Below are 12,972 nucleotides of genomic sequence, written 5' to 3'. Positions count from 1 at the left end.
TCTGTCGCCTCCCTCGCTCCCTTCCCCCTCACTCTCACTGCTCTTGCTCCCCCCCACCTCGTTCCTGCGCTGCCCCCCTCGCTCCTTTCCCCCCTCTGGCTCTGCCGGTGTTGTAGATGATGACTCTTGGAGCCTGGTGACCTGTTACTGCCAGAAGCCGTTTGCGGGCAGGCCGATGATTGAGTGTAACCAGTGCAACACCTGGATCCACCTGTCCTGTGCTAAAATCCGCAAGTCTAAAGTCCCTGACGTCTTTTTCTGCGAGAGATGCCGAGATGGGAAGAAGTCAAACTCAAGCCGGAAAAAAGTTCCCTGAAGCTAAAGGTTCTGTCAGTGACTTGCCTGGATGAGGCATATATAAACAAAACCGAGGAATGGGAACACACATGAAGGAAGCTGCAAGCTCATTGTAAGAAACCTTGGGTATCGGGGATCAGGGCTGGGAGGGGGGCAGCGGGAAATGAAACCATCAGTAAATAATGTGAGGAACTCTTCACATTGTGAGGTACTGGCCAAAGGGGACTGTGTCTTTAGGGTGGCTCTCAAACCAGCTCAGGCGGTCTCTGCTGTCTTCCACCTCTGGCGGAGTGGGGTCTGGAAGATCCCCCCTCGCTGGGTTACAGGTTGGAGAAATGACCCTTACTCCCCAGCAGCTCCGATCCGCCCGCAACTCGCAAACCAGAAGTAAAGCTGTCTCGATGTTTGAGAGGAGAGACTGTGTGGGTCTGCTGGTGCCTAGCACCCCAGTTTGGAGATGGACGGGATTGAGGTGGCTTGCTGGGGCGCGAGAGAGAGTATTCTCCTGAACTGTGGTGGAGGGCCACGTGAACATGGAGCCTGGCAGATCTGAAACCCCAGCAGCAGCCACCATGTGATGACAGGACTCAAATAAACCATTTCCTGTATTTGTGGACGTTTCGCTTCACTGTTCAGTTTGTCTTTTCTTTTTAAATACCTGTTTTAAAGAGGACCCTTGGGGAATGGTGTGCTGGTACTGTCGGCAAGGTCCAGCACTCACTGTCTTCTCTGAAGATTCGGGGCTTGATCCTCCTGCGATCCTAGGCCATGGCACTGTTTGTTTCCTCGCTCCGTGGTTTCCCCGAGGACAGTGACAGGGAACGTTTGTGTTTGACTCCTTCCTGAGACACCGGAATGTCTCCAGGAACCAAGTGCAAGACTGTCCAGTCAGAAGTTAGGTGTTTCTTTTAGCTGGGGAGGTGTTGGGGGAGAGGGGTGTTTGGAAATGTAGCCATTTCTCTGCTTGGCCATTCAGGCATTGCAAAGTGTTACCAATTCCCTCCTTGGTTTTAAATCATAAAACTGAGCACTGGCGGCTGAGTTCCCCCCCTGCCTCCCGGCCAGATGTTTAGGATTGAGGTGGGTGGCTGACTCCTGAGGCTGTGCCTTGCTATGTTTGAGGACCAGTGCTCAGAATGGCTCTGCACTGACCCCCTGCTCGAAACCACCCGGATGGGTTCAGGAAAGGGTCAGCTCTGGTCAAACAGCCCTCCTGCCACACGTTAACCCCAGCTCCCGATGCGGTCATCATGGGCGGTGAGCACCTGACCAGGCCAGCTTGTCGATAACATCCCTTTGTTAAATGTTCAGCCCAGTGGAGCACTTCTGTTGAATGCACCTCCATCTCAGCTGTGCGCTAAGAGGAGTTTAAAGGTCAGAGGGGATCGACTGTCCCTGTCCGATGTGTAGCTGTGCTGTAAGGATGGCCAGATAATGGGGCAGGAACGACAAACAGGCATGAAGCAGATCAGTTTGAATGTTATACTCAGGACTCGATGTTTTGGAAAGTAATCTGAAACAATAACTATTGAAATTGTAGTGATGCACATCTTGTAAATATTTAAACCTTTTGCCTGTGCAGAACAAGGGGAGACTCCCAGCAGTGTAGATACTCCGTGGCTTCTATATGACTGCACTGTCACAGCTTTACCTAGGCGTGAGAGAGAGAGAGAGAGAGTGTGTGTGTCTGCGTGGGGTGGGGGGAAGGTTGTCTTATCAAGCTGCCTGCCTTTTTATTGCTGTCTTGATGACTGAATGTAGCATTGAGTTTTGGACCACTTCCTGGAGCATGAGGCAGTGTGTGGTGCACAGTTGTAAGCCTAACAGGGCACGTTCTGCGGATGAAGACGATGTCCACATGTGGTTGTGTGTCTGTCGAGAGCTGCCGCAGTTGTGTTACCCAAGTGGGAACCTGGGCCACACCAGCACGGCACATTGCCCTGGTTTCAGTGCTCCCCGCCCATGCCCTCACCGGTCTCGATAGTTTGAATTCAGCTGAGGATTTCCAGGGCCTGAATGGTGTCGAGTCCAGAGTTAGTGCCCAAACTTAGACTGAAACCTATTTTTGCAAAAGTGAATGTAAATAAGTGTGTCAGATATTCAGAAGTGGGGGTGGGGGCTGCGGGGGAAGCAGATTTGAACAAACAATGTTTGATTTTTTTTTGAAGAAAATAAAACTGATTTGGTAACCAAGGCGTGTTTGTATTGTTACTGTCTGTTGTCACCTTCAGTTCTGGGCAGCCACTGCTTCATCTCTGACAGCGTGCACCGTGGCAGGGATCTGGTAGCAGCTTTCTATGCCCCCCTCCCCGAACATCTCGGGGCATTGTACCTCCTCCTCCTCCCGTTGCTCCCGTTCCATTTTCAGTTTCAGGAACCAACTATGTGATGTGAACGTGACTGGTAATGCTGAGCCCTAATGGATTTGGCTAGCCATCTACCTTAACCTTTCCCTGCAACCTCCATGCTTCCCCAAGCCAATACTGTGCCACGAGTATTCCAAATTTGCTTAACTTGTACATTGGCTTCTGGCATTAATAAGGCACAAAACGTTTCAGTACAATAAATTAGACTCACTGATCACCATTTGTTAGTCAGTTAGTTAATTCTGTGTGATAAGTTAAAAATGTGCTGCTATCTCTCCTTTCTCCCTCTCTACGTGCCACTCCATCAGCCTATCACAGAGTCTTACGGCCCAGAAACGAACCCTTCGGTCCAACCGGTCCAGGCTGACCATAATCTCAAACTAATCCCACCTTCCTGCTCCTGGCCCGTATCCCTCTAAACCCTTCCTATTCATATACCCATCTAGATGCCTCTTAACTCTTGTAATTGTACCAGCCTCCACCACTTCCTCTGGCAGCTCATTCCATACACGCACCATCCTCTGCTTGAAAAAGTTGTCCCTATGCCCTCTAGTTCTGGACTCCCCGACCCCAGGGAAAAAGACCTCTACAAAGACATGTCATGGGATGATGGTCCTCCAGTGTTCATATCAGTGTGACTGCAAAGTCAAGCTGCTCAGAATGGACCTTGTCACTTCTCCATGAAAACGCATTTCACAGGAGTGTGGGCAACAGTCACTGTGTACATGTGGAGAGTCCAGTTCAGTTTCTGGTCAATGGTAACCCCGAGAATATGTTGACAGTGGGGGATTCAGTGATGATAATACCATTGAATGTCGGGTGTGAGCTGGGCGCGTGGTGGGGCAGTGGTTAGATGATCTAATATTGGTGATGGGTATTGCCTGGTGCATATATGACTTGCCACTTGTCAGCCCAAGCCTGGATATTGTGCTGCATTTGAACATGGACCACGTCAGTATCTGAGGATTCGGTAATGGTGCTGGACATTGTGCAATCATTGGTGAACATCCCCACTTTGGACCTAATGGTGGAGGGAAGGTCATTGATGAAGCAGCTGAAGAGGGTTGGGCCTAGGACACTACCCTGAGGAGCTCCTGCAGAGATGTCCTGGAGCTGAGATGACTGATCCTCCAACCCACCACGATCATCTTCCTACATCCCAGGTATGACTCCAACCAGTTTGCCCCCTGATACCCATTCACTTCAGTTCTTGCTAGGGTGCTTTGATGCCACACAGTCGAATGGTGCCAAGGGCTGTCAGTTTCACATCTTGCTTGGTGATAGCGTGGCCAAGTCGAGCGGGCAGATCTGTGGCGATTTGACCAGAACGCTTCGCCGTGCCAGGGAACGTCTTGGGAGGCGGCACGTAGTAAGCGTGCTGTCAGATCTGGCCGTATGATTGCGGGAGATCCCCGTGCCATCACCCTCCTGTGATGGCCTGGGAGAGCTGACCGTCCTCCCAATTAGATAATTGGCCTGACCTGCCCGAGATGAAGGTTCACTGCTGTTTATTTATCTCCGCAGAAGGCGCGGGGCGGGTGGGGAAGCTAAAAATAGACCGAGGCACCCAAAGTGAGCCTAATATCTGGCTGCAGTTTGGAGACGTGATGTTCACTGTGATGAGAACAAGGACAGATCTTCCTGCACCAGGCCACTCTCTGGCCTTATCTGTCGCTTCTAATCGCTGACCTTGCCCACTGAAATGAGACCCAATTAGGCGCAAATTAAGGTGGGCCTGCAGGATGGTTACTCAAATTGTCAAGAGAGCGGAGCCCAGACAATTGACAAACTGTCAACACTTGGCTATATTTATCCTGTTTCGTGCTGGGAACCAGATCAAGGCACTGAGCACCAACACACACACACGTCCCCAGGAGCTTTGAAAACGTGTTGTTCTGAAGGGCAGCACCCCTCCTTGTTTAAAAGCTCTCTCTTCCTGCAATTAAGTGTACACTCAGGAGGCATCTGGGCAGGAGGCCGATTATAAATCACTCGGGACATTGGCAGCAAACAGGAATCTCTGAGGAGAACAAAAGAGAAGAAACTGAGGCATAGACTTGGGGTGTCTGCAAATTAGCACCCGCCCAAGATACAGATCGCAGCGTGCCTTTGGGAGGGAGTCATTTAAACTGCTCGGAACAATCCGAGATGGAACAGATCTGGCAGGGCATTACCACCCAGGGAGAGAGAGTGAGCGAGCTGTGTGTATGGTCCAGGACACTGGAGGCTTCCCCTTTCTCTCTCCAGCAGTTGCTTTCTCTCACTGTGAGATCATAGAATCCTTACAGTGTGGAAACAGGCCCTTTATCCCAACAAGTTCACACCGACCCTCCGGAGAGTAACCCACCCAGAACCATTCAGCTACGCTGTTATCCTATGTTTACCCCTAACTAATGTACCTAACTGACACATCCCTGAACACCCTGCAACAACTTAGCAAGGCCACTCCACCCTAACCTGCACATCTTTGGAATGTTGGAGGAAACTGGAGTACCCAGAGAAAACCCACGCAGACTCAGGGAGAACGTGCAAACTCCACACAGACAGTCGCCCGAGGCTGGAATCGAAGCCGGGTCCCTGGCGCAGTGGGCAGCAGTGCTAACCACTGAGCCACTGTGCTGTCAAATGGCCAAATCAGATTCTGTACCTTCACCCAAGTGGCTGCTCATGGTGTCCATGAGTATTTCACAGCAAAGGTTTTGCATTTCCTGACCAGCTTCCTTGAACCCACAGGTCCCAAGACCACTGATGCACTTATTTCAAATGTGGGGACTGATGTAACGTGGGGATTGGCACATGCAGCAAGCTGCAACAGACAGAAATGTGATTGTTAGTTCAGGGTTTACTATTAGTCCCAGGTCACCGGGAGAGAATTCGCTCCAGTTCATCTTTGTTCTCTCAGCCACGGAATCTTTCACAGTCACTTGACCCTCCAACAGTGCGACAGTCCCTCAGCGCTGACTCTCCAACAGTGCGCCGCTCCCTCAGCACTGACCCTCCGACAGTGCGGCACTCCCTCAGCACTGACCCTCAGACAGTGCGCCGCTCCCTCAGCACTGACCCTCTGACAGTGCGCCGCTCCCTCAGCACTGACCCTCTGACAGTGCGCCGCTCCCTCAGCACTGACCCTCCGACAGTGCCTCCTCCGTCAGTGCGACGATCCCTCAACATTAACCCTCCGATAGAGCCCGCTCTCCCAGCGCTGACCCTCCAACAGTGCGGCGCTCCCTCAGCACTGATCCTCCAACCGTGCGGCCCATCTAAACACTGATCCTCAGACAGTGCGGCGCTCCCTCAGCACTGATCCTCAGACAGTGCGGCGCTCCCTCAGCACTGACTCTCCGACAGTGCCCACTCCCTCAGCACTGACCCTCCGACAGTGCGGCACTCCATGACCACTGACTCTCCAACAGTGTACAGTCCCTCAGCCCTGATCCCCTACAGTGCCCACTGCCTCAGCACTGACCCTTTGACACTTCCCACTCCCTTAGCACTGACCCTCCAACTGTGCGGCGCTCCCTCAGCACTGACTCTCCGACAGTGCGGTGCTCCCTCAGCACTGACCCTCCGACAGTGCCCACTTCCTCAGCACTAACCCACCGACAGTGCCCACTTCCTCAGCACTAACCCACTGACAGTGTAGCACTCCCTCAGCACTAACCCTCCGATAGTGCGTGCTCTCCCAGCGCTGACCCTCCAACAGTGCGGCACTCCCTCAGCGCTGACCCTACGACAGTGCAACACTCCCTCAGCACTGACTCTCCAATAGTGCAGCACTCCCTAAGCACTGATCCTTTGAAAGTGCGGTGCTACCTCAGCACTGACCTTCGACAATGTGACGCTCCCTTAGCACTGACACTCCAACAGTGCGGCGCTCCCTTAGCACTGACACTCCAACAGTGCGGCGCTCCCTAAGCACTGACCCTCCAACAGTGCGGTGCTCCCTCAGCACTGACTCTCTGACAGTGTCACACCCCCTCAGCACTCACCCTCCGACAGTGCAGCACTCCCTCAGCGCTGACCCTCCGACAGTGCAGCACTCCTTCAGCGCTCACCCTCCGACAGTGCAGCACTCCCTCAGTGCTGACCCTCCGACAGTGCAGTGCTCCCTCAGCGCTGACTTTCTGACCGTGCCCACTCCCTCAGCACTGACCCTCTGACAGTGCAGCACTCCCTCAGCACTGACCCTCTGACAGTGCCCACTCCCTCAGCACTGACCCTCTGACAGTGTCACACTGCCTCAGCACTGACCCTCTGACAGTGCAGCACTCTCTCAGTACTGACCCTCCGACAGTGTCACACTCCCTCAGCACTGATCCTCCGACAGTGTCACACTCCCTCAGCACTGACCCTCCATCAGCATCACACTGCCTCAGCACTGACCCTCTGACAGTGCAACACTCCCTCAGCACTGACCCTCTGACAGTGTCACACTGCCTCAGCACTGACCCTCCGACAGTGTCACACTGCCTCAGCACTGACCCTGCGACAGTGTCACACTGCCTCAGCACTGACCCTCTGACAGTGCCCACTCCCTCAGCACTGACCCTCTGACAGTGTCACACTGCCTCAGCACTGACCCTCTGACAGTGTCACACTGCCTCAGCACTAACCCTCTGACAGTGTCACACTGCCTCAGCACTGACCCTCTGACAGTGCAACACTCTCTCAGTACTGATCCTGTGGTCCTGATTGGCTTCATACCCGTTCATATTGAATGTAATCCTTTTAGCAGGAGCCGTGAATTTTGTGGTGAAGCTGTCTGAGCTGATTACATCTGCGGGGAGCAAGCCCCTGACCTCCTAGTGGCAGACCTGATGTGAGTCAGTGCTGACCCTCTATCAGGGGCTGTAGAAGCTTTAGATAACTCTGTAATGGCAGGGTGAGGAAGGACAAGTGAGCTATCTCTAATTCCAGCAAATGAATCGTAGAATCTCTACAGTGCGGAAAGAGGCCATTTGGCCCATTGGCCCAGCACCCACCCTCTAAAGAGCATCTCGCCCAGAGCCACTTCTTTACTCCATCCCTATGATCCCACATTTCCCATGGTTCACCCACCCTAACCTGCACATCCCTGGACACTATGGGACAATTTCCCATGGCCAACCCACCCTAATCTGCACATCCCTGGACACTGTGGGACAATTTAGCACGGCCAATCCACCATAATCTGCACATATTCGGACTGTGGGAGGAAACCCATGCAGACTCTGGGAGAATGTGCAAACTCCACACAGACAGTCGTCTGAGGCTGGAATCGAACCCAGGTCCCTGCCGCCGTAAGGCAGCAGTGCTAACCACTGAGCCACCCTTACTGAGCCATTCCCAGAGGTCAAACTGTGTTTGTCTAACATTATTCCAAGTTTTCGTGCCTTGGAAATGGTGAGCTCAGCTGCCAGTGATGATCAGGAGCAGGCTTTCCTCTTCTAACACCTCAAGACATTCTCTGTCATCCTGCTGTTTCCTGTCCACTGACCCCTTCCGCCTGCCCCCCTAATTGCAACTTTTTGGATTTGAGAGGGCTGTGGCCATTCGGGAAGGCAACTCCCCACTCCAGCCTCACTGCAGGATGTGCTGGGTTATGGAAGGTTTCATCATTGAATTCCTAAACCTTCGCTTACCAACCTGTAAATCCTTCCAAAATGCCAGCAATGCTGTGGGAGGGACACCCAGTCTTTTTAAAGGACTCCCTAGTGAACTGGGATGGGCTTTTATAACTTCCATAATCTTGACAGGAAGAGTCTGCTGGCCATCAAGATGGGTATCACAAATGTATAAGCGACAATTGAATCACTGAAATGGTTCATTTGCCTGACCTTGCGTGGTATCAAGGACAATACCTGACTCCCACCAGGAGTAAACAAAGTAACTTATTCATGATAAACAAATATATCCTTTAACAAGTGGCAAAACAGCTTGCTAACTACAATTATGCAAATTTAAATGACATCCCTGTTCAATCCAATCACACACACACGCACACACACATACACATTCACAATCAGGTCAGAGCTCTGCAGAGGTATCAGTGGTGGGAAATGTGCAAAAAGGAACAATTTCCATGAATCAAAAATTCAAACCAGAATGAGGTGATTGTCTCACAGTTCTTTTGGCTAATCGCAGTGCAAAGCCTGAGACGATGCTCAAAATTAGTAGCCGGTCAGTTGGACCTAGGTCTTTGTTTGAGAAGGGAGTTCTTCTTTTCTAAGTCTGGTGAGTACTGACTTGTAAAAAAACTCAGCACGGGTGACAAAGAGAGAGATCACCTTCGCTCACTGGAATTCCTGATGTCAGGGTCCAAACACACTTAGAGTCATAGAGATGTACAGCACGGAAACAGACCCTTCGGTCTAACCCGTCCATGCCGATCAGATATCCCAACCCAATCTAGTCCCACCTGCCAGCACCCGACCCATATCCCTCCAAACCCTTCCTACTCATATCTCCATCCAGATGCCTTTTAAATGTTGCAATTGTACCAGCTTCCACCACTTCCTCTGGCAGCTCATTCCATACACGTACCACCCTCTGCGTGTGAAAGTTGCCCTTTAGGTCTCTTTCATATCTTGCCCCTCTCACCCTAAACCTATGCCCTCTAGTTCTGGACTGTCCCAGCCCAGGGAAAAGTCTTTGTATATTTATCCTATCCATGCCCCTCATGATTTTATAAGCCTCTATAAGGTCACCCCTCAGCCTCCGAAGCTCCAGGGAAAACAGCCCCAGTCTGTTCAGCCTCTCCCTATAGCTCAAATCCTCCAACCCTGGCAACATCCTTGTAAATCTTTTCTGAACCCTTTCAAGTTTCACAACATCTTTCTGTTCGGAAGGAGACCAGAATTGCATGCAATATTCCAACAGTGGCCAAACCAATGTCCTGTACAGCCACAACATGACCTCCCAACTCCTGTACTCAATACTCTGACCAATAAAGGAAAGCATACCAAACGCCTTCTTCACTATCCTATCTACCTGCAACTCCACTTTCAAGGAACTATGAACCTGCACTCCAAGGTCTCTTTGTTCAGCAACATTCCCACTCCTCAGGTAAAGGGCAAATGAAGAATTCCAGAGACTGTTGCTAGGCAGATTTGCAATCCTGAAAGCCAGTCTGTATCTCGAGAATATCAAATACACCTGCTCCAAAAGTTATATGATGTGTAACAAGTAAAATTGTCCATTTTTCAATGTACTTGAGTACAGGTGACAATAAGCTTAAATCTAAACCAAACCTAAGTCTCAGGCAATCTCTCCCCTTGTATTCATGGGACAGAGGGAGGTGGGCTACATCAGAATTGATCAACAATTGAACCCTGTAAAATGAACAGTGAAAGAGAACTCTCCTTCGCATTGACCTGGGTCAGGCCCGGTCAGAAACCAAAGAGGGTGTGGGGGGGGGAAAGAGACAGGAGTTCTCGTCTTTTTGTCTGGCACTTTTGGGAGGGATACATGATTAATGTCTTATTATTTTGGTTTTGCTGATTTCGCACTCAGATTAAACGAAGAAAAATAACAAAAATTAAAATGAAAAGCAAGAAAAAAACGTCTCCAGCTTGAACCCAGGTCAAACCCATTCGCGTGACTTCATAGAAAAGGATTTTCTTTTTTATAAATACCCCGCCCAGGTCAACCTTTATAAACCCCTCAGTAAAAAGGGACTTAACAGCAGAAGGTTCGCAATTCAACTGCAACGGAGGAGAGTAGCATTTGCAAACTAACCCCAGTGTTCGCGGAGCTGCTAAAGGTGAGACTGTTAATCTATCCACGGGAACCTGGGAAGAATTGTTTGATTCTTATATTAATTCGATTCATTCCGAACGCATAATTTGTTTTTTTTTTAACGGTTTTTCTTCAGCCAGAGTTTACTGGTCCCTATCCCTATCAGATCGTAGAATCCCTACCGGATGGAAACATGCTGTTCAGTCTACACTGAGCCCCCCCCCCCACCCCAGCCAAAGAGGAGCATCCCACCCCTACCCTATAACCCTGCATTTCCCATGGCCAAGCCACCCCAACCTGCACATCCCTGGACACTATGGGACAATTTCCCATGGCCAATCCACCCTAACCTGCACATCTTTTGGGCAGCATGGTGGCTCAGTGGTTAGTACTGCTGCCTCACAGTGCCGGGTTCAATTCCCACCTCGGGTGGCTCTCTATGTGGAGTTTGCACATTCTCCCCGTGTGGGTTTCCTCCGGGTGCTCCGGTTTCCTCCCACAATCCAAAGACATGCAGATTAGGTGAATTGGCTATGCTAAATTGCCTGTAGTATTAGGTACGTTAGTCAGGGGTAAATGTAGAGGAATAGATCTGGGTAGGTTGCTCTTCATAGGGTCGGTATGGACTTGTTGGGCTGAAGGGCGTGTTTCCATACTGTAGGTAATGCAATGTAATCTTTGGATTGTGGGAGGAAACCCACACAGACACGGGGAGAATGTGCAAACTCCACATAGACAGTCGCCTGAGGCTGGAATTGAACCCAGTTCCCTGGCGCTGAGGCAGCAGTGGTACCCACTGAGCCACCCATAGCTGCAGACAGAATTGAACGAGCTAACCAGGGGGCACAGTTTTAAGGTAAGGAGATTTGAGGAAGAACATTTTCTCCCAGCTGGTGGTGGGTATTTGGAGTTCAGTGTCTTAAAAAAGTATTGGAGTTGGGAACCCCTCCCAAGACATCTAAAGAAACATTCAGATGTGCAGCTGTAAGGCCCGAGAATACAAGGCTACAGGCCATAAAATCGTGACGGGCATGGATAGGATAAATGGAAAATGGGACTAGGATTGATAGCCCGATGGGCCAAAGGGCCTTTTACCATGCTGTTAGGAGTCTATGAGAGTGAACCAAGGCTGTCTAACTTCCGAGGGGTTTTGGTTGAGGGCGGTCAGTGAGGGCTGGAGATGACCAGAGAATAATTTATCAGAGAGTCCAAGGGAGAGGTGAGAGTTTGGTTTCTTTTTGACACAGTGAGCAGTTGTGATCAAGAACACAGGGTGCCTGAAAGTACGTGGGAGCAGGAACCTCCAGGAGGGGAGAGTGGAGATGTAGTTTGTTGGGAAAGAGCAACTCTCTCTCAGAATCACGGAACTGCTCTGGCACAGAGGGAGGCCATTTGGCCCACTGTGCTTGCACTGGTTCTGTTCCCTAGCATCAACCTCCTGCATTTCCCCCCCCCCCCCTCCCTGCCCACTGTATATCCATCCTTTTGAAAGTCTCAATTGAACCTGCCTCCCATTGCACTTCCAGGCAGTGCATCTTTCTCACATCAACCCCGCCCGTCTCTTTAAATCTATGCACCCTCCCGCTCTCTGCTTTGCCCAACCCCGCCATGATTTTGGGAACCTCTATCGAATCTCCCTCTCAGCCTCCTCTCTCCAGGGAGAGTGGTCCCAACCTCTTCGATCTGTCTTCAATGCTGGAATTCCTCACTCCTTCAATAATTCTGATAAAAGGGCTAGTCCAGACATAATGGACTGATGGGTCTCATTGTGTGCTGCAGACATTTACGTTTCACTCCCTCAATGGGCCCCACTCCTGTGCTCAGTGCACTTGGGCTGGTGTAAGATTCTGCTGCCGTTGTTAATGGCAGCTGTTCGACAACAGTAGGCATCGTGGGCAAGCCCTTAGTTTTACTTGGCCTGGGTTTACGCACAAGGCTCAGTGGGATGTTACTGGGATTGGGTCTACAGACAGTTCTCCCTCTGCATTCTGCTACTGCCCTGGATGCTCTCTCCTGTGACAGATTTTGGGATCTTCCTTATTTTCAAATTTAAATCATTGGGGGGGGGGTCGCCCAGATTGGCTCCACAGTTGGATGGGAGTTATACTGTCAGACACTCTCTAGAATATTAAGGGGTCACAAACACATCTTTCCCGTACAGATGTTCCTGAGTCAGGCCATCGCTCAGAATCTGCTCCTGCTCCTGCTCCTGCAGCCAAGCCTAGGGTTCGTACTGAACACAGCCCAGGCACAGGTACGTACAGAGAGAGACACAGATAGGGGGAGGCCGGGTGGGGAGTGACCAGGGGCAGAGAGTGACTGGGGAGAGAGGGAGTGACTGGGGAGAGGAGTGCTGGGGGAAGAGGGCGTGACTGGGGAGAGGGAGTGATGGGGGTGATGGCACACGGGGAGATGCAGATGGGGAGAGGGGGTGAGATAAATGGAGAGAGGGATGGGGAGAGAGAGTGAGATCAATGGAGCGAGGGATGGGGAGAGGGGGTGAGATAAATGGAGAGAGGGATGGGGAGAGAGAGTGAGATCAATGGAGCGAGGGATGGGGAGAGGGGGTGAGATAAATGGAGAGAGGGATGGG

The 12,972-nt window shown here is 51.1% G+C and overlaps 1 protein-coding gene across 1 annotated transcript in view; it reads left to right on the top strand.

Moving 5' to 3' along the window:
• LOC122544288 (PHD finger protein 23-like) overlaps window positions 1-2,486 on the top strand; it is an 18,096-nt gene extending 15,610 nt beyond the window's left edge. Inside the window, exon 5 of the mRNA XM_043683368.1 lies at window positions 117-2,486. Coding sequence (XP_043539303.1) covers window positions 117-316 — 200 coding nt within the window. The 3' untranslated portion in view covers window positions 317-2,486. The remainder of the gene's footprint in view (window positions 1-116) is intronic.
• Window positions 2,487-12,972: the final 10,486 nt, after the last annotated feature.

This window comes from Chiloscyllium plagiosum, chromosome 48, assembly GCF_004010195.1.
Source record: "Chiloscyllium plagiosum isolate BGI_BamShark_2017 chromosome 48, ASM401019v2, whole genome shotgun sequence".
In the NCBI taxonomy this organism is placed as follows: domain Eukaryota; kingdom Metazoa; phylum Chordata; class Chondrichthyes; order Orectolobiformes; family Hemiscylliidae; genus Chiloscyllium; species Chiloscyllium plagiosum.
This window is presented reverse-complemented; position numbering and strand designations above follow the sequence as displayed.